This window comes from Nematostella vectensis, chromosome 1, assembly GCF_932526225.1.
Source record: "Nematostella vectensis chromosome 1, jaNemVect1.1, whole genome shotgun sequence".
In the NCBI taxonomy this organism is placed as follows: Eukaryota; Metazoa; Cnidaria; class Anthozoa; order Actiniaria; family Edwardsiidae; genus Nematostella; species Nematostella vectensis.
Window position 1 is genome coordinate 15,823,055 of NC_064034.1, and position 23,976 is coordinate 15,847,030.

The window sequence follows — 23,976 nt, forward strand, 5'->3', positions numbered from 1 at the left end:
TTTGTGTGTGTTTCCCGAATGCGTCCTAAGTATCTTAAAATAAAATATTTTTTTCATTATTGTTTACTACTGTCAACCTCAAAATAATGTAAAGCAAATACGCTGCACGTGGAACGCGTTTCATTTCATTTCGAGCAGGTTTTTACCTGCTCGATATTTTTGTTCTCTGGAATTTCGCTAAGTCTTTTGGCCAAGATTTACTTGTTCGAACTTCTTTTTGTTATGTTCCTTAAAAAATCAAATGGTTCTCTAACTGATTTTGTGTCAATATAAAAGTGGTAGCCTATTCTTTCAAAGTTAGGCATGAAGAGCTGTAGGAGGCCTCGAAATATTTGAGGCACGATACAGAAACATTAAGAAATATTGAGGGTACAGCCACGCCCCTACTTGTCATTTCCTTTAAAAATTTTGAAAAATATTTTTGGGGACGAGATCACATACCCCCGGTGTCCCCTCCACCCCTGCTACGACCCTGTGTTAGCAATGTTAAAGACAGTATGTCCACTTTGTCCCGATAAGGCACAGAGAGATATCGTTTTATTAAGAAATTATTTTATTAATAAAATAAAAAAGATAATATTGTTAGGGACCAGCCGCGATCAAGACTTTTTACATGTGTTATTCAAGATTGACGACACGCAAGTACAAAGAACACAACGGCTAAGCTTGCTGTATACGCTAGGACCAGACAACAATCCATGTGGTAACCCAACATGAAAGAAAATGCACGGAATCCAATTCCAGAGGGAATGGGGGGAATTGGATACGTTTTTAATAAAATGAGCCAAAAGAGTGAGGCTGTTGGAAAAGCACAGAGTTGATCTCTTGTCCAAGCGTATTTACAAAAAAAAAGGCCTGGTAAAAAAAATAAGACTACATAAATAGTATCATCGGTGTCGACACAAGCTTCCCACCCGCGTCAGTGAAGGATTTTTAAGAACATTCGAATTCACGAAAATTGTTATCTATGAGTTATATATTCAGGCTCCTCCAATTCTTCAAATAAACTAAGGTAGGGTTTAAATGTCTAAGTCTTTTTCTTCTAAGTGCTTTTCTTCCCTAGAAGCTAGCTCACTTTGTGAAAATATCGAGTTTGTCTCTATTTTTTGTGTCGATACTTCATTCTTGCAACTTTTTTATCTGCCAGATCTGCTACATTTTGGAAAGTACGAAGACACTGACACCGGTGTAGGATGGGATATGGATGGAACTATTCCCGAATCGATTTTTAAGAATTTATTTTTTGAACTCGATGATCGGTGACCTTAGGAAGGTTTTGGTACGACTTAGATATTTCTAGATTATCTGTTGGCATACTCACACGCCTGACCGCACAGTGAGCACGTTCCCCTCTACGGACATCAAATATCCGCCTGACGCATCGACACTCATCACACGACTTCTGCTGTCCTCATCCACTGACAACATCAGCAGCTGCAAGTCGCGGCGACGTCTGAGAAGACGAACTATATCTTCGACATTTACCAAGTGGCCAACAGCTTCCATGCTAAGCAAAATGACACTGTCCGACATGGCTGTCAACAAGCATTGCATACCATATTGCGAGAGGCCGCAGTTCGATACTTTCAGGGAATGCAGGTTTTGGCTGTGTGCAATGACGTCATAAGCAAGAGAGTAAGCGCCCTGATCACCAATGCTGTTGTTGCTGATGTCCAGTTTCTCTAGAGTTTTGTTCACAGAGACTAAAGCACTTGCTATTTGTGTGCAGTCCTCCTCTCTTATGTCGTTACTCGCCAAACAAAGGTGCTTGAGTTGTTTGTTTTTCTCTAGCATCCGAGTAATGGAAAGCGCGCCTTGTCTGCCTATTCCGTTGGAAGAAATGTCAAGATCCGTTAGAGTGCGATTGCTTTCGATGACTCTAGCCAAGTGGAGACAACCATTCGGGCCGACTCCACAATTTGGGATCTCGAGAGATGAAAGATTGCCTAGAATTCCCTTGGCTAGTGTAGTTTTAACGTCAGGGAGCTTGACACTATCAAGATGAAGTCTATGCAATGATTTTAGCTGTATAATACATCTAAGTAAGCTTTCCACACTCTTGTCGGATGTACCATATACGTAGAGTTGTTCAAGGCAGTCTGAGCTGATAAAGGCACGCAACACATATCCCATATCCACAGGTTTGCATCTCTCAAATTGAAGAACCGTTATGGTGGTTTTCAGCTTAGTAAATAGGTCAAAAGCTCTCCATAGGTTATTTTGAGTAGGAAGTCCAACAATAGAGGCCTGGTTAATGTTCAATATCTGCTCTTGGCTATTATCAAGAGGGATGGGAGTAAAAATAGTAGAGTAAAAACCTAGAAGAGTTCTCTCCTTGCTAAGATCAATCGTAAGATGGCTTGGTAAACATACTCTTAGCTCGTTTGCCACTCTCTTGACATCGAATTCACTTCGAAGACAATCGACTAGCGCGAAGATGAAGCTAAAATCACCACTGGTTCGCGAGATGAGGTTCTGTGCTGCTACTATCGTGTCGTCTGCTGATAGCCGCATCTCGGAAAGAACGTCAAATTCATCGAGAATTCGGAATACACGGGCGTCTATCGTATTTCCAAGCTTTGCGTAGTTTCTCTTTGATACGCACTCAATAAAATGAGATGCAACAAAGTACCACAATATGGAAATGTGGCTAAACTTGTACTGTGCGTGCCTTTCTGTGTCACAGCTTGAACTCAGCTTATTTAGAAACTTGGAGGATTCAGCGCGAGTGCGGAGGGCAGGACCCAACTTGGACTCGTCAAATACGAGGTCATTCCGTCGGGCATTAAATGCAATCTCTCCTAGAGCTTCGTGGAATCCATCTCGTTTTCCACCGCTCAGGAATTCATGGTAAAAGTTAAACAAGTTAATGGGTAGCTTCAAGATAGATCTGCGAGTTTTACAAAAATGAAAGAATGATACCATTGGTAAGATAGAACTGCCTATATAATTCCGTAAGGTAGGTAGACTTGTTACCAGGTTTACGAGCTCGTCGGCAAAGACCCTATCTCCTGGAAAAAAACGGTAAATGAAATCGTGCAATTCTGGTGGAACCAGCTCTACCACATTGTCTAAATGTCTACGCACTCTAACAAGATCCTGGTGTTCCCTAGAAGTTACAACGAGGTAACACTTAGGGAGAAGCTTCCCAGAAACAAGATCATCCCACTCACTATCTATGCCATAGATCTCCGGGGGGAAAATCTCGTCATAAGCATCTAAAATAATCAAGACATGTTCCTGCATGCTTATGATCTCATCCATCCATGCTTTCCTTTCTCTCCAATTTGCTGAGGTATCTAAATGCAGGTTAGCTTTGATCGTGTCTAAAACACTGGCGCTCCTTATGTCTCGGCCCTTGAGATGAAAAACAAACTTGATTTGAGGAAAGTATTTCGGAAGTTCATTATCACACCACTCTTGAACTAGCCTTTGGCACATTGTGGTCTTGCCCGAACCCGGCCCTCCTTCCACTAGAACTCTCTTGTCGTATGTTTTACCATCTTTTGTAAACATCTCATCCACAGGGAAAATTTCCTCTCCTCCCTGACGCTTTCTCTTTATGCGCATTTTCACCAAGAGAGTATCATTATTATCGTACCAGGGAGCATTAGAGTAATGCTGTCTTAAATACTCTGGCAATGATCTCAGTTCTGAAAATTTAAAAAGAAAAAGCGTTAAATAAAGAATATAAAATAAGGTCATATTATTCCACCTAAACCTAATTCTAGAGAAGAACTTGCATGCTAAAAGAAAACTTAATAAAATAAATAAAAAGGGGTGTAACAAAATAAGGTCTAATTTTCCTGTTTACATCGCCCAATTGTGAAATAAATTAACAAACGCCAAACGTTAAACTACAAGAACTATTTTGAACCATTTCTATTAATGTTAAAAAATTAAAGCATCATTTTATTTTTTTTGAAAAACCAAAAGTCACGACGGTTATTTTGCATGATTTGGAATGTTTTTGAGCTAATAATAATGAAATCACTCTTCAACCATGCAGAAATTTTAAACTGAAAAGAGACCACTGGCTTGCAAATGATGTCTACTTGTTCCAGGTGAATAAAAAAATATAATAATAGTATAGTTATTATATTGGATATTATCGCATTAAAAGGTAGATTTGCTTTGTTTAGCTGAGTTAGATGTGGAGTAGAGAAGCGCGAGCCATCACAAGAAAAACGAGAATAAGTAGAGTTACAATACATTCTTGCTACACAACAAAAAAGAAGGGGAAACCCGTAGAATGGTAACAACATGAAACAGATCGTGTTTAACAAAAATTATGGACCCTCAGATCACGTTTAAAAATCCAAGACTCCGAGACCCTGGTGAAAAAAACGAGGCTCCGAGACCCCTAAAATTTTGTAAAAAACGACACTTCAAGACTTGCGTAAAAAACGGCGAGATTCCGATACTTTTTTTCGCGAAATTTTTGCGAGCCTTCCGAAATCTCAAGTTACCCATCGCTACCCCTTGTGTACAGGTAAAAAGAGTTGTTTAGGTGAATCCTGGGGGTGTGCCCCCTTTGACTCCTATATGTACCTGTGACGACATACATCATAGCACATCACATATCAAAGCACTTAATGAATACCTGGCCAGAGCATTCTCAGTGAGCTAATGCAAAAATAGTAAAATGCAATAAACATTGCCCAAAGAGAGCCATTTGCCACATCCACTCTCTCCTGTCTTATCAAAGCTCTGTTGTGTCTTCTTCGCGATTGTTGATCTGGCAGTGGCCTATTATTCTCCCTGTCAATCTCAACATCCCTGATGATTTCTTGGCTTGATATCTCCCTTGCCGAACTTGAGTCACGTCTTCTGCGCAGTTGTCTGTCTGGCAGTGGCTCATTGCTTTGCCCAGTGAACTGAACACCCCTTATGAGTTCTTGGCTTGTTGCATTCTGCTGTTGCCTTGTAGATAAGACTAGTTTGGAGAGAGCTTGTGGGAAACTTAATAACTGTGCTATTTGCAAATTGTCCATGAGACTTGGTCTTCTTTCAGTACCACTCTTCTTTTGAGACTTGACAAGCTGTTTGAGCTCTTGCAATTCAGTCTTGTTATCTTTTACTGCTTGTAAGATCTCTTTATGTTCAGAGCGGAGATCTATGGAGACTAAAATTTAAAATCAATTGTTCCTTATTAGTCAATAGTACCAAACCTCATTATTAAAACAACAGTAAATGGCAAAATAAATGGCTTTTAAAAAATTTACACATCTCTATGATTGTGGAAAAGCACCTTTTGTGATAGCACTTAATATGTTTTCCTCCTCTTGTTTGAGAATTTCCTTCATAATTGGCAACAGATCTTCCCATGGCTTCTTCATTTCTGTATTAAAAAAATGTAAATGTAAACAAATAATATAGCCCAATTGGATATTGTACTTCATGCTGTGATCCTCCTCACCCTACCTAATAAAACGGTATCCTTAGTGTTTTAAAGCAGGGTAAAACACTTGCATCACACCCCAAAAAGTAGCACACATTATAATTTTTACACTTACCCTTCAACACATCATCAATGTCCTTCTGAACGAGACCAAATGCTTTTAAAGCAGTGCATGTCTTATTCCAGTTCTTGTTGAACTCAGCCTCACCAATGTGTGCATCTGCAGAATGCCCAACTAAATTATCTCTCACATCTTTTAGATTTTTTAGCTCCAAATATTCAGAGGATCCAGGAGCTGTAAACCCAACCTTGGAAAACATCATGACTGTAGTTAAAAGAGATAGATCCCATTTCTCAATATCCCCATCTTGTGCCTTTGTCTTTTCATGGAATTTAAGTTTGAGACCACCAGCAGAAAGAAGCAGATTTCCAGAGACAGGGTCATCATTCCAGGTAGACCCTTGTTTGTTCTGCCACCTTTTCTTGAATTCCTTCCTGAGTACTTGATTACCAGGGCCCCAGAGGAGAAGAATGAGCTGGATGAAATTCTCCCTACACAACAGATGTTTATGTGAGCACATTTTGCTGTTAAAAGTTCACTGTCTGAGTAAAAAGTGAATGTGCAATGGCACAATCCAATTTGAAGTTTTAATTAAAATTATCTGTCTTTGAGAGTCTGGAGTGACGGGTGTTGTGTGTGTGTATGTGTGGGGGGAGGGTGGGGGGGGGGGGGGTCACAGGTTTCCCACATGGAGACGTAGATTATTCAACCCTGTACCTCTCCTTCAACATAATATCGCTTTGTCTGTCCTTCGGATTACTCTGCCCTTATCGTCGTCTCTAACGGGTCGCGAACATCATTTCGGCTGCAAGCCCCAATTCGGAGAAGAGCTAAGAATGTTTCTTAAACTACTGCACATAAAAAAATAAATGCAATCAGTAAATTTTATTGGATTCTGGTAGCCTGGCTTTATAATATATTGTTACAGGGTTACACCTTACTTTTTTCACGATGAAAGCGAGGGAAACAGCGACGCAGAGAGCTTTGCAAAGTTAAAAAAATGTTTGTGCAAAGCCAAGCACATTTTTGACAAAGGCGGAAGTCAAGGCTAAAATCCCCTTCAAAGGACAAATTACTCGAAGAAACAACATAGCAGAACACCAAACAACACATATAACTTACCATTATTGTTTAGTGACACAGGGTAACTCTTAAATTGAGATAAAATACCTAAAACCCCTGATTTTTTAAGAACCAAGGAACCGTAAAACGAAAGAAGTTCGAAGTTTGACACAGGAGTCCCGTGTAATTTTATCTGATCCAGCCTGGTCACTAAGGCTTACTAAATTAAAAGGGTAGAGAGAGACAACGTTTTGTCAAAAAAAAAACTGCGACGTTTTGACCAAAAAACATGAAGAAAGTCACGATCGCACCCGTCCCTATAAACCCAGCAGTCAAGGTAAGATAATGGTTTGTGCTGCAGTTTTATAGGGCCTATTGGGATTTATCTGTCTTGAGGTCAAAAGGACTGTTTTCCATAGAAAATCGACATCTATCTTCAAAGCGCTCCCATTTGATCATAAAAGTTATTTTCTCGGTTTCTCTTATTCTTTCGAATACTAAAAAATAATACTGTAAATACTGAGTTCATTGTAATACCAGATTAAGCCTTTTATAACCAATGTTTTATCACAGAATTGTAATCTTTAAGTATGCTGTCTGCGTGCATTTTGCTGCTTTTTCCCGGCCCTACCAATCGATAATTCCGATACTTAATCAATAATAATAAATAGCAATCGATAAAATACAATATCAATCAATCGATTAATATCGTGAATCAATAGAAATCGATAACGTGAAACTGGGTAAGTATCGACTATTATTGATTTGGTTTACAGTCAATTCGTCCACAAACCGTGTCGTCCATAAATTGAGTCAACTCGTCCACAAGTAGGGTCAACTCGTCCACAAAAATAGAGTCAGTTCGTCCACACATAGTTTTCACAAAAATGTTGCCTCATAACATAAGTGTTTCATATAAAAACGCCTAACTGTGGAAAAGAGAGTCTTTTAAACTTCATATGCACAGTTATTCGGAACACCAATTAGACATAAAACATTGCATTAAAACGAACCCTTACGAACCCCTACGTAACTAGCACCGAATTAATCCGCTTCGAGACCGTTGTGTTGTTTAACAAGAAAATACTGCCGACACACATTCAATACCAAAATTTCGCTCTTATTCCTTTAATACATCACGAACCCCTACGTAACTAGCACCGAATTATGTGCATATGAAGTTAAAATGACTCTCTTTTCCACAGTTAGACGTTTTTATATGAAACACTTATGTTATGAGGCAACATTTTTGTGAAAACTATGTGTGGACAAATTGACTCAATTTGTGGGCGAAATGGTTGTGGACGACACGTTTTGTGGACGAAGTGACTGGATACCATTGATTTTTATCGAAAAATATAGAGATTATCAATTATTATTGATTAGTATATAAAACTCGAAACCTGCAAGAACAAGCGATTTGATTGGTTGAGAAACTCGGGATAAAATGCAATATACACCTCCTAGGAGGTGTATATTCGGCTCTCGGTAGATATTTCGCCACTATCCACCTCAATGGAAATGGTATAAATGATCAATTGTTAAACTGTGTTTCTTCAAATAAAATCATATAGACATGGTAAGATAAACAAAGTGAGTCTATGGCTCAACTTCACCATTTGCAAAACACATTGACCATATAAAAGATAACAAGAACAGTCCATATAATTCTCGATAAGAGATTTCTGAACACTTCCCCGCCGTTATATTAGCTGATTGGAAAGCATGTCGTACAACCCTACTATGTATAAGTACAAAGTACGTATAATACGATGTATAACACACTGTTTATACATCACGCTTCTGCCAAGCCGAACCTAATTGTAAAATTTTGAAACTGGAGTGTCTTGGAATCCCTTCACAACACACTTAACAACAACTTCAAATGTTGTATCATTGCTCAAATTGAAAGTACTTGATATGAAATAACATTTACAGATAAACACAGGCCCAGCAGCTATAAGTATCATTCCCTGTTCACCCAGTAACAGTGATTGCAGATTAAATTTTCCAGCAGTCAGTTTTATTTAAAAGAAATCAATAAACCCGATATTAATTGATAATAATCAATATGATTGAGTAATTTTGTCTGTGAGTATCGATTATTATCGATTTCCAATATCTATCAATAATAATTAACTGATTAATATTGATTAGTTCTATTAGTTTTCGATGATCAATTTTTATCGATTCTTGGTAGGGCCGGGCTAATTCCAATCATAACATGAGTATTAAGTCAAATTGGGATATTCTTAACAGGGTGCTATTTAAATTATATATACCAGGCAGTACTTATCTGGGTGGAAGGGGGGAGGGTTGCTAATAAAATTATCTGCATGCTGCTGATCAAATTGTATGTATAAGAGGTGTGTTGATCAAATTGTATGTATCAGGGGGGTGCTAATCAAATTGTATCAGGGGGGGTGCTAATCAAATTGTATCAGGGGGGTGCTAATCAAATTGTTTGTATCAGGGGGGTGCTAGCCGAATACCAGCTTCAGCAACTCCAAGTACAGCAGATGCATCATTCACCGAGTATAAAGTCAGGGTACCCAGGTTAGTACCAGTACAGTCTGTAGCATGATATTGGTTGGGACATCAGTAATGATACTGTACAACCTGTAGCATGATAATGGTTTGGGACGTCAGTGATAATACTGTACAACCTGTAGCATGATAATGGTTTGGGACGTCAGTAATAATACTGTACAACCTGTAGCTTGATGATGGTTTGGGACGTCAGTAATAATACTGTACATCCTGTAGCATGATAATGGTTTGGGACGTCAGTAATAATACTGTACAACCTGTAGCTTGATGATGGTTTGGGACGTCAGTAATAATACTGTACAACCTGTAGCATGATAATGGTTTGGGACGTCAGTAATAATACTGTACAACCTGTAGCATGATAATGGTTTGGGACGTCGGGGGGGGACTGGGGGGGTTTCAGTGAAGCACAGGGTATACCCGTCGGGCAGATAATGTTTCGCGTTCACGAACAATCGGCGAAGTCGATGTAGGCCAAATCGATTTCACGTACGTAAACAATCGGCAAAAGTTAATGTAGGCAAAATAGATTTCGCGAACACGAATAATCAATTAGGGGCAGGTGTTGTCCGTTGTAGCTCTGACTTTTAAGTCAGAGCTACAATCTCCCATAAAGGACTAGGTATCAAAGCAGATTTATTTGCAATTGTGGCGGATGTGGCTGTTGGCAATATTACACAGCCAATCAAAATCGCGACAGAGGCCATGTTTATGCGAAGCGCACTCCACGTGCTGTGTGTATGCGCAAGGCGCGCACGAGTTTAATACACGGCCTACATGTACCACAGTACACTACATGGGCAGGATCTTCTGGTCGTCAAGGTAACCCTTCAAAGCGACAGCAACTGCGACGGCGGCAGTCATTTTTGCGTAGTTCATGGCGTTCGCGGAGGGATCTTTGGTGAAGTCCTCGCGTAAGGCCTTGCGCCCAACCCAGCCGAAGCCGGCGACGAGGCCGGTTATGACTGCGGCGTCGGTGATGGTCTTTGTAATCTTGCTCTGCTGCGTCGTCGACATCGCGCGGATATGGGTGGAGGTCTCTCGTGTCTAAATGTCTGCTTACTCCATGGATAACAGCCGAGACCCGGGAGCGCGAAGCGCTGTCCCCGGAGCGCGCTCCTTGGTCTGCTGTGCGGCCGCCAGCGGTGGCCTTGTGGGCGGAGTCCCGCCGCCGGCCGCTGCGTGCGGATCGGTAGCTCGCTCGGCCCCGGGGCCACCAGCTGGTGTGCGCGTGAACGCGGCAGCTAGCTCCCGCCTACGTGTGTAGAGGCCGATCAATGACACTAGAAGACTAGCGAGCCCGATGATCGAGCTGGCCGACCAGGCAGAGTTGCTCTCCGGGGCAGGTGTGTGTGCCGAAGGCATGCCAGCGCTTGCCGCATCGTCGGCGCGCAAGTGCCGTCCCGGCTGCGGCTCGCTCGGCCCCGGGGTTACCGGCAGCTGCTGCGCAGCGGCGACACGAAGCGCCTCTTTCTTCGCTCTGTTGGTTCGGTTCCACTCTGCCAAGCGCCTTCCGGCTTCGACTCGTCCAGGGTGAGGTCGGGTCGCGGTCGGTTCGGGGCTCGTGATTCACGCGTCGCGCGCTGTTGCCGGGAGCGCAGCCACAGGCGTACGTGCAGGTTCTTGATGCTGTTTGCCAGGTTCTTGGGCAAGTTCTTGAGCAAGTTGTTCGTCAGGCCGGGCACTGGTACTTCCTTGAGGTTCCCCCATCTGCGTCGTCGTGCGAACACGCTGTGTCAACTACTTGGAACCAAGTACTTAGTTCCATGTGGTAGGAGAAGTGGCGAGCTTTCAGATGAGCGTCTACTCTGGGATGGTGGGCTCGACACTGTCCGCGGCTGCTACCTCGCGTTGGCACCGCGCGTCAGCGCTTGCAGTTCCGGTGTCGGCACGACAGTCCACATGACGCGCTATGTGTAACGCCCCGGCGGCTAAAGCCATCAAACGGCCGCAGCGTAGAGCTAGGCTTCCGCACAAAGCGCGGAGCTCGTTGTTGATGATGTAGTCGGACACTAGGTCGTTGTGGAGATCGGCCACGCTGTCTATCGGCAGCGCCATGCCTACCAGCTTGGTCGTTAGCTTCAGAAAGCTGTCTGCCAGGGCGTCTGTAGTCCGGCTGGCTAGAGCGGTCTCGTATCGCCTCTCGTACTTCCTCACCTCCTCGGCGCTCATGCGTTTGACGTCGCCGTGGGTCAGGGCTTTGCCTACCATCTCTCTTGACTTCCCCGAGGCTACGAGAATCGCGAGTTTCTCCCTCGTGTCTGCTATCTCGGTTTGCTCACCGGCTTCCGGGACGGCTTGCGTCGGGCAGTCCAACGTCTCGACGGCTGGGAGGTCGGCGGCGCCCCCCTCGAGAAGACTCTCAAAGTATTCGTCGCTCATCATCGTTCGACTAGGGCGATGGTATAAGGGTGACGCAAGCAAAACTCTAACTTCGAGAACTTTTTCGTCTTGAGGGCCTTCATGTACCCTTTCATCTTCTCCTCTGAAAGCTCCGCGCCGTAGTCATGCAGGATAGCTTTCATGTCCGCCTTGCTAGGGGTATAGAAGACCACCAGGGCCGCGATGTTCTCGCGGAACGGCTTCGTGATGCTGGTGAGCTGCTGCGTGATCACCCACACGCTAATACCCACGTGGCGCGCGCTGAACGCTAAGTTGACGAGCTGGTCAGAGCGCCTCTTCACGTCTTTCGAGGCCGCACAGTCGTCGAGTATGATTAGCGTATTAGTGCCTTTGAAGAGAGCGGAGACAAACCTCAGCAGTATGTCGATCTGACCCGCCTCAGGTACGATGACAAACAGACGATTGTCGCCCTCGCCGAAGCCGTCGTATGTTTTGTTGTAGACAAAGGTGGGGCACATGAGTACGATGTAGTCAAACTTGCCCCGGAAAGGGCCGCACAGTCGGTCCACTACGAATTGGGTCTTCCCGCATGACGTCGGGCCCACGATGAGAGCGTTAAATGGGACGTTTTTCGGGTCCATACCGCTCCGGCGTATGTGCTCAGTATTGTATGGACTCTAGCTGTCCGTTCATAAGGTTCATCTGGGCGTCGGCCACTACAAACACGTGACAGTTTACGCTACCCGAGCCGCCTGCCGTGCGTTTTATCTCGAGGTGCACACCGTCGCGGGTATTGACCAATCGGAGACCACCCCCATGGATGGCGCTGTCGTCCGTCGTTCGAAGGTCGATCCACAGAGCAAATTTGTTATCGCCATAGAACGACTCGGGGCCGATTGCCGGGGCGGCGGGCGCTCCGCTGTGTCCCCCCGGGGAGGGGCGGACGAACCGCCTTTTCGCCTCCCTCCAGAAATCCGTGGGGCGCAGGCCCTGGCTGAAGACTTTGTTTGGCGTGCCGTCGATTGTAACGCGAACGCTCTTGATGTCGGGGTACACGAACTTCTCAGAGTCGCGAGTCCCTGCCGTGTATGGCTCCACGAAGAGGAGCAGCAGACCACTCATAGACCTTCGCGGCAGGTTGACACTCTCGTTTTTTATGCTGTCCGTCCCTTTGCTAATCACGAAGGTCTTGTGAAGGTTCACTTGCTCGTAGAAGAACGTTGTGCCGTTGTGGTAGGCGGCGGCTGCAGACCGGGCGAGGTTGTCGTCCCTCAGGCTTTCGTACTCCAGCTCTAGATTTTTGATGCCATAGGATAATTTGGTGGCATCGGTTCCGACTACTACCTGGTCAGCCGATGCGAACGTGATCTCGAAGAGCAGCGCCTCGGAGAGCGCCCTTGGGTATAGCACGCCGTGGTCCGTCAGCAGATAATGGTCTAGCGGGATGGTGTACCTCGCCCCGTGGGTGGCGCTTAGAGCGTTCTCCTTGGCGTTACTGGTCGCCTTATCGCCAGCCTCGGAGCGAAGCTTGCGCATGTTTTCCGACTGTATGCCCTGCTCCAGGCGGTCCTCTCTCTCGACCTTGGACAGGTAAAGCTCCTCATACGTCTTGAAGACGTCGTAGCGGTTGGTGTCCTGGAGCATTTCTCCTGCAAACGTGATTTTCAGGCGGCTCACGAGATTTCGGCCGACGTTGTTCACGACGGTATTATTCGCATGGCCTGAGACGGAGAGTTCGAGACCGACCCTCAAGGAGCCAGGCACGAGCGTGACGCCTTCCGATAGCTTTGGGACCGCCACATATAGCGTCTCCTCTGGGGAGGCCGTCGACGGGTTGAGAGTGACCCTGTGAACAGTTCTCTCGGCTTTCAACCCCAGAGGGATTCTGGGTGTTCGCTGGGGGTCGAGTTTATCGCTGACTGACATCGTATACATATGCACATAAAGCACGAAGTCGCGTGGCTATGGTGCGGACTGTTAGACATGTCTAACATAGCATAGCACGAGTTATGCGCGCGCATCATGGGTGATGTTGACGTTGACATTGACGATACCTTGCCGGGCGCGTCCGCCGATCGCGGGGTGGGGGACGACGAGACGACACCCCTTATCCCGTTCGACCCCGACGATGGGGAGTCGATCCCAATGACGAGCACGTCGTCGCGTACGCATGCTGCGCATAGGACGGCTTCGCAAACCGCAGGAACGGCAAGCGCTGAAACCTCGTTCATCACAGAGGGTTCAGCGAGGAGACTCGGTCTCGAGTCCCTCAGGAAGGAATACCCAGACCTTGACGAGAATCTGTTACGGTTCCAGTTAAGCCGGAAGGGGAAGACGGAAATACGGGTTCACAACTACGGCAAAGGAGGAGGTTGGACCAAACCATATCCGCTGTTCAACAAGGATGGGAGCATTCAACAGTACGTTAAAAATCTGAAAGGCTTCAAGCTGGCGATGGGGCCCGTGGCAGAGGTAGACGCGGTAATCCAGGAGAACACAGAACGAGTCCAAGAGCTGCAAGGGGCGGTAGCCACAGACAGGGAGACCATCGACGACCCTAACACGCCAGAGAGTCGCCGTCAAGAGGCCCGTGAGCGCAACGAGGAGAGGCTGTCCGAGATTGACGAACTAGAACGCGAAAACCGAGAGCTCGAGAACCAAAAGCCGCTAAGGGAGCGCATCAAAGCCATCTTCAAAAAGTACGGCTTTGCCGTCACCGCTATCGGGTTGGCCGTAGCGACGACGATCGCGGCCATTGTGACGTCGCTCGGCAAGTCGCTCTCCTCCGTGGCCAGAGGGGTCGGTAACGGGCTTAAGGCCATCGGGAAAAAGCTGGGCGAGCTTCTCCCCGGGCTAGTAGGCAGCATCGCGAACTTCGTGTTTAAGGCCGCAGGAGAAGCGGTGAAATTCCTTGGCGAAATTCATTCTAGCTGTAGCCGCGTTCTTGGTTCGTCAAATGCAAAGCAGTCATCGGAACAAGTAATACGCCACGGCCACCGCGAGCGCCGACAGCCCCACCTTGAGGGCGGTGTGGTCACTCTTTTCGCCCGACGTGCTATGCGCAGCCTGTCGTGCCGACGCCGGAACGGCACCGGCGCTGCCCAGGTCCGGGGCGGCCGCGCCCTCCGCGTGCACTTTCACAGTGGCGCTTTGCCGCCGGGGCGGCACGTTGTCAGTCGCGTGTTGCACCCTAGGATGCCCACCGGCCATGTTATGAGCACCGACTGGCTTTGTCTCGGTGTTGATCGCGTTTGCGCCGAGCTTCATGGAGTCCGTGGCTTTCTGCAGCTTATTGTTGTACCCCACGACGCTTTGCGTGTTTATCACCAGATCGCTCGGCATCAGCCACACACCTGGTGCAACCGCAAGACTCAGTCTCACCTTGGCCTCCTGCACGGCTAACTGGTACCTTTGCACGCTTTGAGCGATGTCGTTTTCTATGATCGCGTCTTCGAGCAGCTCCGTGAACTCCGCCTGCGCCTCCATGGCCGGCCCACCGGCCCCTGCGATGGAGGAACGGACGTTTACCTGTGCACCAAGCACTGTGTAGACGAACGCCTCGACCGAGCGGTCGAGTCTCCCTAACCCTGCTTTTGTCAGCCCCTCGCCTTTGGGAGGCGCAAACCAGCTATATTGCACGCCCCCGTGGTCGTCGTTGCGTATGTAACCCACCTGCTTCCCACTATTGTACGTCCCACCTTCGTCGCTAAACAGATTGAGGTGGCTCGGGTACTCATCCGCCGCCGTGTCGTAGCCACGGATCACGTGCACGTTGCGATACCCCTCCCCCGGGTAGAATACAAACACATCGCCTAGCCCATGGTTCCGCCCGCCTTTCCATCGGAAGTCCGGCTTACGCGGCAAACCGAACTCTGCGCATAGACGCTCGAAAGCGGCCTTCTTGTAGGGGTTGCCTTTTTGCGCGAACGGGTTGTCGTCAGGCAGAGGGACGCCGAGCTCGTAGAGTATCCTCCGGATGGTGAAGTAGACGTGAAACCTTAGAAATCCCCTGATGACAGAGGGGAGCGTGGCGAAAGTGGGGTCAGTTAGGGACACCCCACATCCGGCGGTTGCGCACCAGACCGCAAAGTTGAGTTGCTGCGGCCAGTACCCATAGGAAGGCTCCGATAGCCACCGGCGAGACTCCTTGGCGGACTTGTGCGTGACTACTGTCTCTTTGAATATGTCTCGGACCCTAGTCGTGAATGATTTGTCCTCAGCCACGTGTATCTCCAGCTGCGTGAGTAGTGGGGTGATGTCTGAGGCCGTGCTCTCCACGGGGGTCGCGGGTACGGCGTAGAGCAGCTTTTGCGCGAGGGTCAGAGACCTAGGGAAACCTAGGGAAACCGGTTTTTTGGCTTGTTCGGCTATAGCGTGTTTGATATGTTCGGCTATAGAGGCCCCCGCCGCAGCTGCCGCCTTCTTCGTCTCCTCCTCCTTCCTTCGGGGGACCTCGTTCAGCATCTGCCAGCCTTCCCAATCCATGCTCAACCCTATTAAACACGAAGGCGGGCTATGTTCAACACAATGGTGGTCCTACACGCTGAGTTCACCGGAGGTGAACTGACGCTCTTCTTCGGGCAGCCGATAAGGCGCCCACGCTTTGTGGCGCTCCGGCAGTGCTCGCTGTTTAACAGCTGGTATAACCTCGAGCGGGAGCAGCAGATAACGACTATATCCTCCCTCCCGCCCATCGCTACTCTGCCAGCCGGGCACCACACGGCCGAGTCCATCGTGGAGACGATCAACCACGCTAAAAGCCAGATTCTGACCGCGAAGCAGGACCCCCTCACCGGGAAGATCGTGCTCGTGTCCACAGGCGTTGTGTTCCTGAACGCCGAGCTTTGCGCACTATTTGGCCTAGAGGCTAAAGACGATCAGATGGGGGAGCGGGGCCTCGCAATGCCCGTGGGGGCCCCCCCACTTGAGGTGACTTTGCCGAAAATAGAGGCCATCTACGTCTTCTGCGACATCGTAGACCACTCGCAGTGCCTCGCCTTAGACGAGCCTTCAAACGTTCTCGCTTGCCTAGAAACCCGCGGGAGGCCGCACGAGAAAGTCGTCTACGGGCCCGACACCCCCATTTGTGTCGCAGCGTCTGCCTCTGAGTTTGTCTCGAGTATCCGAATATGGGTCAGGGATGACCGCGGTAGACGGGTGGACTTTAAGGGCAGGCCTGTTCGCCTCGTATTAGAGCTAACCTAGGCCCGACATAGCAGGCATGGCGAACAGCGACGTTAGCAGCGGTGGCATGTCCATATGTCCCCCGCTCCCCAGTGCCCACCCCCCGCAAACGCCTACCGCTCCGGCAAGCACCGGCAGCGACGCGCAAAGTTTCCGACTCCAGGTAATACGTGACACTCAGGCGGTTCTAGACAGCGAGATAACGCATTATCGACAGGTGCGGAAGAAGTATAAGCGCGCCTTCGCCGTTACCCATGCTGTGTCCGTGGCATCCGGCATCGCTGCAGGGGTGCTTTCCAGCGCCGGGCTGGGAGTCTCTTTGAGTGGGATAGGGGTTCTGATCGGCGCTCCGCTGGCAGGGGTCGCTGGGCTGGTCGGTGTCGTGGGCGCGGGCGCGGGGGTGGTCTCTAGGGGTCTTACGAGCAAGGTGGCTAAACACGAAGACACGATGGTTCTAGCGGAGAGTAAGAAAAACTCGATCAGCGAGCTGGTCTTTAAGGCTCTGCAAGACGGGCGTATCTCAGACGAAGAGTTTCGGCTGATACTTCAGGAACAAGAGAGATACAACGCGCTCAAGGCCGCCATCAGAGCTCGACACGGCCTCGCACCGCATGGTAAAAAAAGCGGGAAGGGGCCCTCCCTGGTGGCACGCGAAAGGATAAAAAAGAGACTGCAAAAAATTCGCGAGGAGTTCGGGAGCGGGGTGTTCGAGTAGTACTCAGGTTTAAACGCCACGCAGGCGGCTTCGAACTCACAGTCGAAAAACGATTATTCCGCGCTTCGTAGGTTGGCGGCCCTCCTCGTTTTCGCGGCCCCACCACTATTTGCCCCAAAAAGTCGTGTAAGCGCAAGTCCTTGCGCTTGCACGCGCCCGGCCTACACCCTGATTATTCATGCATGCAGCCCTAATCGATTCATGCACGCGAAACACCTGCCCCTAATTGATTATTCGTGTTCGCGAAATCTATTTTGTCTACATTAACTTTTGCCGACTGTTTACGTACGTGAAATCGATTTGGCCTTCATCAGCTTTTGCCGATTGTTTATGTAGGCGAAACGTCTGCCTGATATACAGAGACGGGCTGGGAGTGCACCGGGGGGGGCGATTCGCGGCTCCCAAGCCGTTTCACTGAAACTACCCAGTCCGACAGTCGACGTAGTCGGCCAGATGGCCGCCGGCGGACTCCCGGCGAAACACCTGCCCCTAATTGATTATTCGTGTTCGCGAAATCTATTTTGCCTACATTAACTTTTGCCGATTGTTTACGTACGTGAAATCGATTTGGCCTACATCGACTTCGCCGATTGTTCGTGTACGCGAAACATTATCTGCCCGACGGGTATACCCTGTGCTTCACTGAAACCCCCCAGTCCCCCCCGACGTCAGTAATAATACTGTACAACCTGTAGCTTGATGATGGTTTGGGACGTCAGTAATAATACTGTACAACCTGTAGCATGATAATGGTTTGGGACGTCAGTAATAATACTGTACAACCTGTAGCATGATAATGGTTTGGGACGTCATTAATAATACTGTACAACCTGTAGCGTGATAATGGTTTGGGACGTCAGTAATAATACTGTACAACCTGTAGCATGATAATGGTTTGGGACGTCAGTAATAATACTGTACAACCTGTAGCGTGATAATGGTTTGGGACATCAGTAATAATACTGTACAACCTGTAGCATGATAATGGTTTGGGACATCAGTAATAGTACTGTACAACCTGTAGCGTGATAATGGTTTGGGACATCAGTAATAATACTGTACAACCTGTAGCGTGATAATGGTTTGGGACGTCAGTAATGATACTGTACAACCTGTAGCATGATGATGGTTTGGGACGTCAGTAATGATACTGTACAACCTGTAGCATGATGATGGTTTGGGATGTTGCATTCACCTTGAAGTGGTTTAGAAATGAAAGGTACTGAGAGTTGGTGTCAGCACATTGGCACGAGATTTCCCTTAAAATCTAAATGAGCCCCTAGGGATGATGGTCTGTGGTACCCTCAGGGGCAGATCTAGTTTTTTGCCAAGGGAAGGGGGGGGGGGGGTTTGACCCAAAAATTTTCGTCATTATTTTACCCTCTTCACGAATTAATGAACAGACACAATGAAAACAATAAAAAAAGGCAGCCCAAAGGGGGGTTAAGCCCCCTCCCCTCCCCCCGTAGATCCACTACTGACCTTTATTGGTGTTGTAGCATATCAACTAATGAGATAATGTAAACACTAAGAAAAGGGGGTTGTCAGTCTATATAGTGCTGATAATCATGTCCCAAGTCACGAGTAATCATGATGTATTGTTTTTTAGGAACCTCGCAAAGAAATACAGCATGATGCGTTTTCAATCAGGGTCTAAGGTTGACTTTTCTTCAGTGTCTAAAGTACGTGCTTTCCAAATCAATATTTTATGAAAGCCTGCTGATATTTATTCACAGAGAAATTGCTACTGTACCATAAAGATTGAATTTTAAATAAGAATATATTAAATATTGCTGGACTTACAATGATTTACTGCTTCACACAATGTCGAAGTATGTTATAAAATTCTTTTGCTCATTTGTTCTGTTCCATAATGACTAGAACAGCAGGATATCGCACTCATTAGAATGTTATGACAGAAAGAAAAATATTTTATTCTTCCATATAATAATTCCTTAAAAGTATCTCATTCCCCAATAGCTGGGATCATTTAATTGCAGTTCTGCTAAATTCTGAGAAAATCTTCCTGCTGAATTGATAATGCCCACAAAAATATCTTTCTTTGAGACAGACAAAAAAAACAGGCATTTGGAGGCATGCACTGGCTGTGTCTGATAGCAAAGATAGCACATTTTATCACCGAAGGTCCCACTTGTAGGATTGTGGATATACAGACAGATAAGTGATTTTCTCTTCTACAGGCAAACATGAATCGGATGGTGTCAACATCAGAAAGCAAAGAAGAGGAAGCCATGCCCACTCATGGGGCTGGTAGTGAGTATGGCAGAGAGTGGAGGGAAGAGGCAAGAAAGAGAAGGAGAGGGTACATGCCCAAGACAGCTGACCCTAAGTCTGCACCTTGGGCTCTTAAGATTGGTGGCAAGGCGGGTAAAAGGCAAGGCTAGATACTCTTATTTAAAAATAACATTTATCAAGGCTGCAGTTTACTTTGTAAGGTAGAGAAGAATCGTAAAATAGGACAGTTTTCATTCAAAATTTCGTCACTCATTGTTACCAAACTGCTTTTAAGTTATGGGGAGTCAATTTTGTTGAGGTATCGAGTGACGGAGCCATGCACTTGGTGATTAAGTAGCTTTGTCGCTGAGGAGGGCAGAAAAAATCCTGCCTGACTTCCCAGCGTTCTGTGTGGCTTTGTGAAACTGATAAGAAAACGGATATCCAGGCCTTAAATGCTATGTTCCTTGTTCCTTGGGTGTTTATCATCCTAATTAAACTTTTCATGGGTTGCTAATTCATGTCAAATTTGTTAATGTTAATAATTCGCGTCGCAGCTTGCCTTGAAGACATTTAAATAAAATATGATACCATGAACCAATACCCCAATGCAATGCTTGTATGTAACCAAACAAAACAACACATATACAAGTTTGGTAAAACTAACCTTTGTGATATGTATTTCAGATATACAGGGAAAAAAGAGGCTGGAATAAATGACAATTCCAATTACTACATCCTGACTCAGTGCCCTGATGGGGCTTTTGAGGCAGTCCCTGTAGACTCCTGGTACAACTTTACTCCCAACATCCACTACCACACCCTAAACGCAGAGGAGGCAGAGGAAGAGTTTAACCGAAGAGACAAGACTGTGAATTTCTTTTCTCTGATGGTCAAGAAAAGACTTCAGTCTGGTGATGATACAGAGGGTGTAGAAGACTCTAGTGACTCCAAGGCCAAGCTTACAAGTCTTGCATCCAGCATGGTAAGTTTTCCAAAACTGTTGTTGGCTGGTAAAAGAAAACAGAACATCGGCAGACAACTTAGAGTGCATTCAATCCATGTTTCAGTGTACATTCCCCCCCCCCCCCCCCCATTCTTTTGTTCTTCCTCCCCCTGTTTTTTGCTTTTGCCATCGGTGTGAGACTGGCCAGAACACAATAGCACAATCAACATCAATGTGTGTTTCTGATTCCCACAGAAAATCCACGATAATGATGACTTGGACTTATCTGATGATGACGATGACAACGACGATGATGACAATGAAGATGATAACAGCGTTAAGAAGGAGAAAAAGACTGGTAAGACAGTTCTTTACAATTTTTACCTTTTTCACAGAAACTTGACTGTTTCTGTCTTTATCAGGACAACAAAATAAGAAAAAAGGGAAAAGCGCATCTAAAGCCAAGAAGAACTCTGATGATGAAAGTGAAGCATCGTCTGAGGATGGGTACATAGATTCCAAGGAAGTTGACTACATGTCTGACACGTCATCATCATCTGGTAAGACCTCACATCTTCTCTTTTATTGTCATCGTTATCACTAACACCAGCAACGATATTGTCATTACTGTACCATCACCATTACCACCACCATCATTATCATCACCATTACCACCGCCATCATTATCACCATTACTCTCATCATGTTTTCTCGACATAGTATCAACCCATACCACCTTTTAATAGATTAATTGTGTTATCTTTCTTTGAAATTGTATTGCCACTCAAGGATGGCTGCAACCTACATCCATACCAGTTAAACCTTGTTGAACACTTGAAACATGAAAGGATGTTTGTTCAGACCAATCGCACGTGATATATTCAAACAATCAAATGTAGACAATTTACAACAAGTTTCAGTTGTCAAAATTCTCGCTTGTATGTTGTCGGAAGACATTAAATATTCCACGCATATTTAAGTGCCTATTTTTTTTTACCAATTCCTTTGTGTGCTTAACTTTAGAAGAAGAAGTCAATGTCGAGACGCCAAAGCCAGACGCTCAGGATGACCTGAACGCTGAGACAAGCGAGAGCGAGAGTGAGGAAGACGCAGAACTAACCAACGCCGGTAGGGACATCAAGAAGATGCTTGAGAAGGACCAAGGAGAGGGGGGCTCATCCGGGGACGAGGATGATGACCTGGACGCAGACGCCGACCAAGTTAAGGGGCCTTCAGCCCTTTTCCTTCAAGGTACATTTTGTCCCACTCGTTGTCTTACTGTCTTATGTATATTTTTCTACCTACCTAGTTAATTAACGTACAGTTGACAGATCATAGGTTTAGATAGATCCAGAATGTCGGAACCCAGAAGGCGACTTTTCAGTTCGCTGAATGTTGAAAACGGCAGTCCATTCTCTGTATAGCGTATAGTTGAAGACATGTAGTATATGCGCTTGATTAGCTTTAGCCTGCGATGCCGGCGTTTACCCGGTGATTTTATAGCCGCCATCTTGGATTTTGAGCAATTCCAAGATGGCAGCTACAAATCGCTCGAGGCCGGTTTTTCGCTATAAAAACAACTCCAGGTAACGCCTGCATTGCAGGCTAGATTAGCTTCTGCAGATTCATTTCTCCTTCAATTTCTTTACTGCGATTTTACACCACGTAAGCATACCTTATGACTTCGCTTTCTTTGCGGGCAAGAAGCCGCCTTAAATAAGGATCGCCAGTGTATGTTGTTAACATTAGATTCAATTTACTTGACAGATAAAAGGATAGGCAAGAAAAAGCCGGGGAGTCGGTCGAGTACCGAATCCAGTAGTCGATCGTCCACACCAACGGCAGGTACTGAAGGCGGTACATCCACCACTATAGCAGCTGCTGCCAGGAAACTTGGCGAAGGAAGGCCAGGAACACCAAGTGAGTACCACTACATATTATTGTTGTTGTTGTTGTTATTATTATTTAATATCATTTAATATTATTTAATATTATCATTTAATATGATCAATATCATAATATTATACATAATATTGGGGTAGGGCAAGCAAAAGTCATCCCATTTCCTTTCTATCTTCCTTTCCCTTTACTTCCAACAATGTATGCAGTATATTGATGGTAAATGTTAATTATTAAGATATTTTTTCGGTCGCCATTATTAGAATCGATCCGAACCTGAAAGAGTTGATTAATATCAACCATCATATTTACCATAGTTACTCCTCATATCCCCGTTACTCCGATATTGATTTTCTCTATTCAGCAGGTAAAGCGAAGAAAAGGCCTGCCTCTGAGCCCCCGAGCAAGAAGGGGTTCCATGCTATTAACGAGAGCCCCGCAGCCAAGAAACTCCGCGTATCCCCGGGTCCGAGTTCCGGTACTAGTACGCCGACTCCAGGAGAAGACGGACAAGCTATCACTGAAGAGTCTATTCGCAGATATCTTGCGCGAAAACCCATGACAACCAAAGACCTCTTGCAAAAGTTTAAAACTAAACGCACAGGACTCACCAATGAGCAGACGGTACAGCTCATTGCAACTATTTTAAAACGGATTCAACCGGAGCAAAAAACCATTAAGGGGAAGATGTATCTATCGCTCAAATCGACGTAGCTGCTTGTGAAAGCGCGCGAAAAGGCGCAGGAATATGGTTGTGTTATTCGCGGGCGGCGCGGGTAGTACATGAGAGAAATAAGTGCAAGATTGCTCCCAAGATTGGACACGACGCCATGCCTTCGCGGTAGTGTTAGCGCTGAAAGAAGTCGTATGACAAAATCTCACGGTATGACAGAGCATGCATCTAAACTTTTATTGATCGGAGACTTGACAGACGTCCCGAACGTACGTCGTTGAAAAAAAAAAAAGAAAACTGCGCGATGAAAACATGTTTCGACATCGAAATATTTTGCATGAGATTTAGTTTGTGATTTTGACGGCAATAAATGGTTGATTATTTTATTAATATTCTATACCATCATGTCATATGCTCATTGGAGCATAATTATCACGCAGTTTTATCTTCTACACTATATGTAAACATCATCTTTGAAAAAATCCCAAATAAAAATTGCGAATGGACTAAAGTGTTCCCAGAAGGTTATGTGATCATATGTCGTAGAGATCGGGTGCTTCAGGGAACAGGAGCCCGGTTTTTAAATACCGTAGTCCAAACTCTGGCAGAAATTGCGTGATTCCAGGTTAGATAAATCATACCCCCACTTCCCCAAGGAAATTGGGAATTCCACGGAGTTAGGGTGATCCTCTTTATAGATGTATAGATTTTTTTAAAAAAATTCACAGGCTTAATTTTAGGAAAGTTCTCGGGACCTCGTTGTCACCCGAGACTTTTCGGATAACTTTTTTGGCTTCAACAAACTTCGAAAATAGCCCTATTGAGCATAATCATTTGGAATACGAACCAAGTGGAAGTTCAAACTGTTTTAAAACATGAAAGCTGTTCTTTAAAAGGAAAACATGCG

At 46.1% G+C, this 23,976-nt stretch overlaps 2 protein-coding genes and 1 long non-coding RNA gene across 7 annotated transcripts; 1 reads left to right on the forward strand and 2 right to left on the reverse strand.

The window, feature by feature from the left end:
• Window positions 1–535: 535 nt before the first annotated feature.
• LOC116604129 lies at window positions 536–6,720 on the reverse strand. Of its 4 annotated transcripts, none has more exons than XM_032366071.2 (6): window positions 6,585–6,720; window positions 6,180–6,313; window positions 5,517–5,953; window positions 5,252–5,341; window positions 4,604–5,125; window positions 536–3,653 (listed from the first exon to the last, which is right to left on the reverse strand). In XM_032366071.2, exons 2-6 carry the CDS (start codon window positions 6,191–6,193, stop codon window positions 1,318–1,320), a joined length of 3,399 nt encoding a protein of 1,132 aa, XP_032221962.2. In that variant the 5' UTR covers window positions 6,194–6,313; window positions 6,585–6,720; the 3' UTR covers window positions 536–1,317. The 4 variants fall into 4 exon arrangements, with proteins under 4 accessions (XP_032221962.2, XP_032221964.2, XP_048587884.1 ...); XM_032366073.2 differs by having other exon boundaries at window positions 6,180–6,310; window positions 6,585–6,712; XM_048731927.1 differs by lacking the exon at window positions 6,585–6,720 and adding an exon at window positions 6,404–6,529.
• Window positions 6,716–23,577, forward strand: LOC5521092 (general transcription factor IIF subunit 1). 2 transcript variants are annotated; one of them, XM_032366075.2, is made up of 10 exons: window positions 6,716–6,861; window positions 8,998–9,080; window positions 18,926–18,998; window positions 19,518–19,711; window positions 20,239–20,536; window positions 20,753–20,855; window positions 20,920–21,057; window positions 21,521–21,748; window positions 22,265–22,417; window positions 22,761–23,577. In XM_032366075.2, the coding sequence occupies exons 1-10, from the start codon at window positions 6,814–6,816 to the stop codon at window positions 23,108–23,110; spliced, it is 1,668 nt and encodes a 555-aa protein (XP_032221966.2). In that variant the 5' UTR covers window positions 6,716–6,813; the 3' UTR covers window positions 23,111–23,577. The 2 variants fall into 2 exon arrangements, with proteins under 2 accessions (XP_032221966.2, XP_032221967.2); XM_032366076.2 differs by having other exon boundaries at window positions 22,764–23,577.
• LOC125571686 lies at window positions 17,397–17,963 on the reverse strand. Its single transcript, XR_007313584.1, has 2 exons — window positions 17,800–17,963; window positions 17,397–17,532 (listed from the first exon to the last, which is right to left on the reverse strand). It is a non-coding gene; the product is annotated as an uncharacterized LOC125571686 (long non-coding RNA).
• Window positions 23,578–23,976: the final 399 nt, after the last annotated feature.

Excerpts from the sequence above, each read along its gene's own strand:
- LOC5521092 (XM_032366075.2), top strand. The coding sequence starts at position 6,814 with ATGAAGAAAGTCACGATCGCACCCGTCCCTATAAACCCAGCAGTCAAG. Across the intron at positions 20,537-20,752 it reads CAAGTCTTGCATCCAGCATG|AAAATCCACGATAATGATGA; the intron begins GTAAGTTTTCCA and ends TGATTCCCACAG. Across the intron at positions 21,749-22,264 it reads TTCAGCCCTTTTCCTTCAAG|ATAAAAGGATAGGCAAGAAA; the intron begins GTACATTTTGTC and ends TTTACTTGACAG.
- LOC116604129 (XM_032366071.2), bottom strand. Across the intron at positions 5,342-5,516 it reads CATTGATGATGTGTTGAAGG|AAATGAAGAAGCCATGGGAA; the intron begins GTAAGTGTAAAA and ends TTTTTAATACAG. Across the intron at positions 3,654-4,603 it reads ACTGAGAATGCTCTGGCCAG|AACTGAGATCATTGCCAGAG; the intron begins GTATTCATTAAG and ends TTAAATTTTCAG.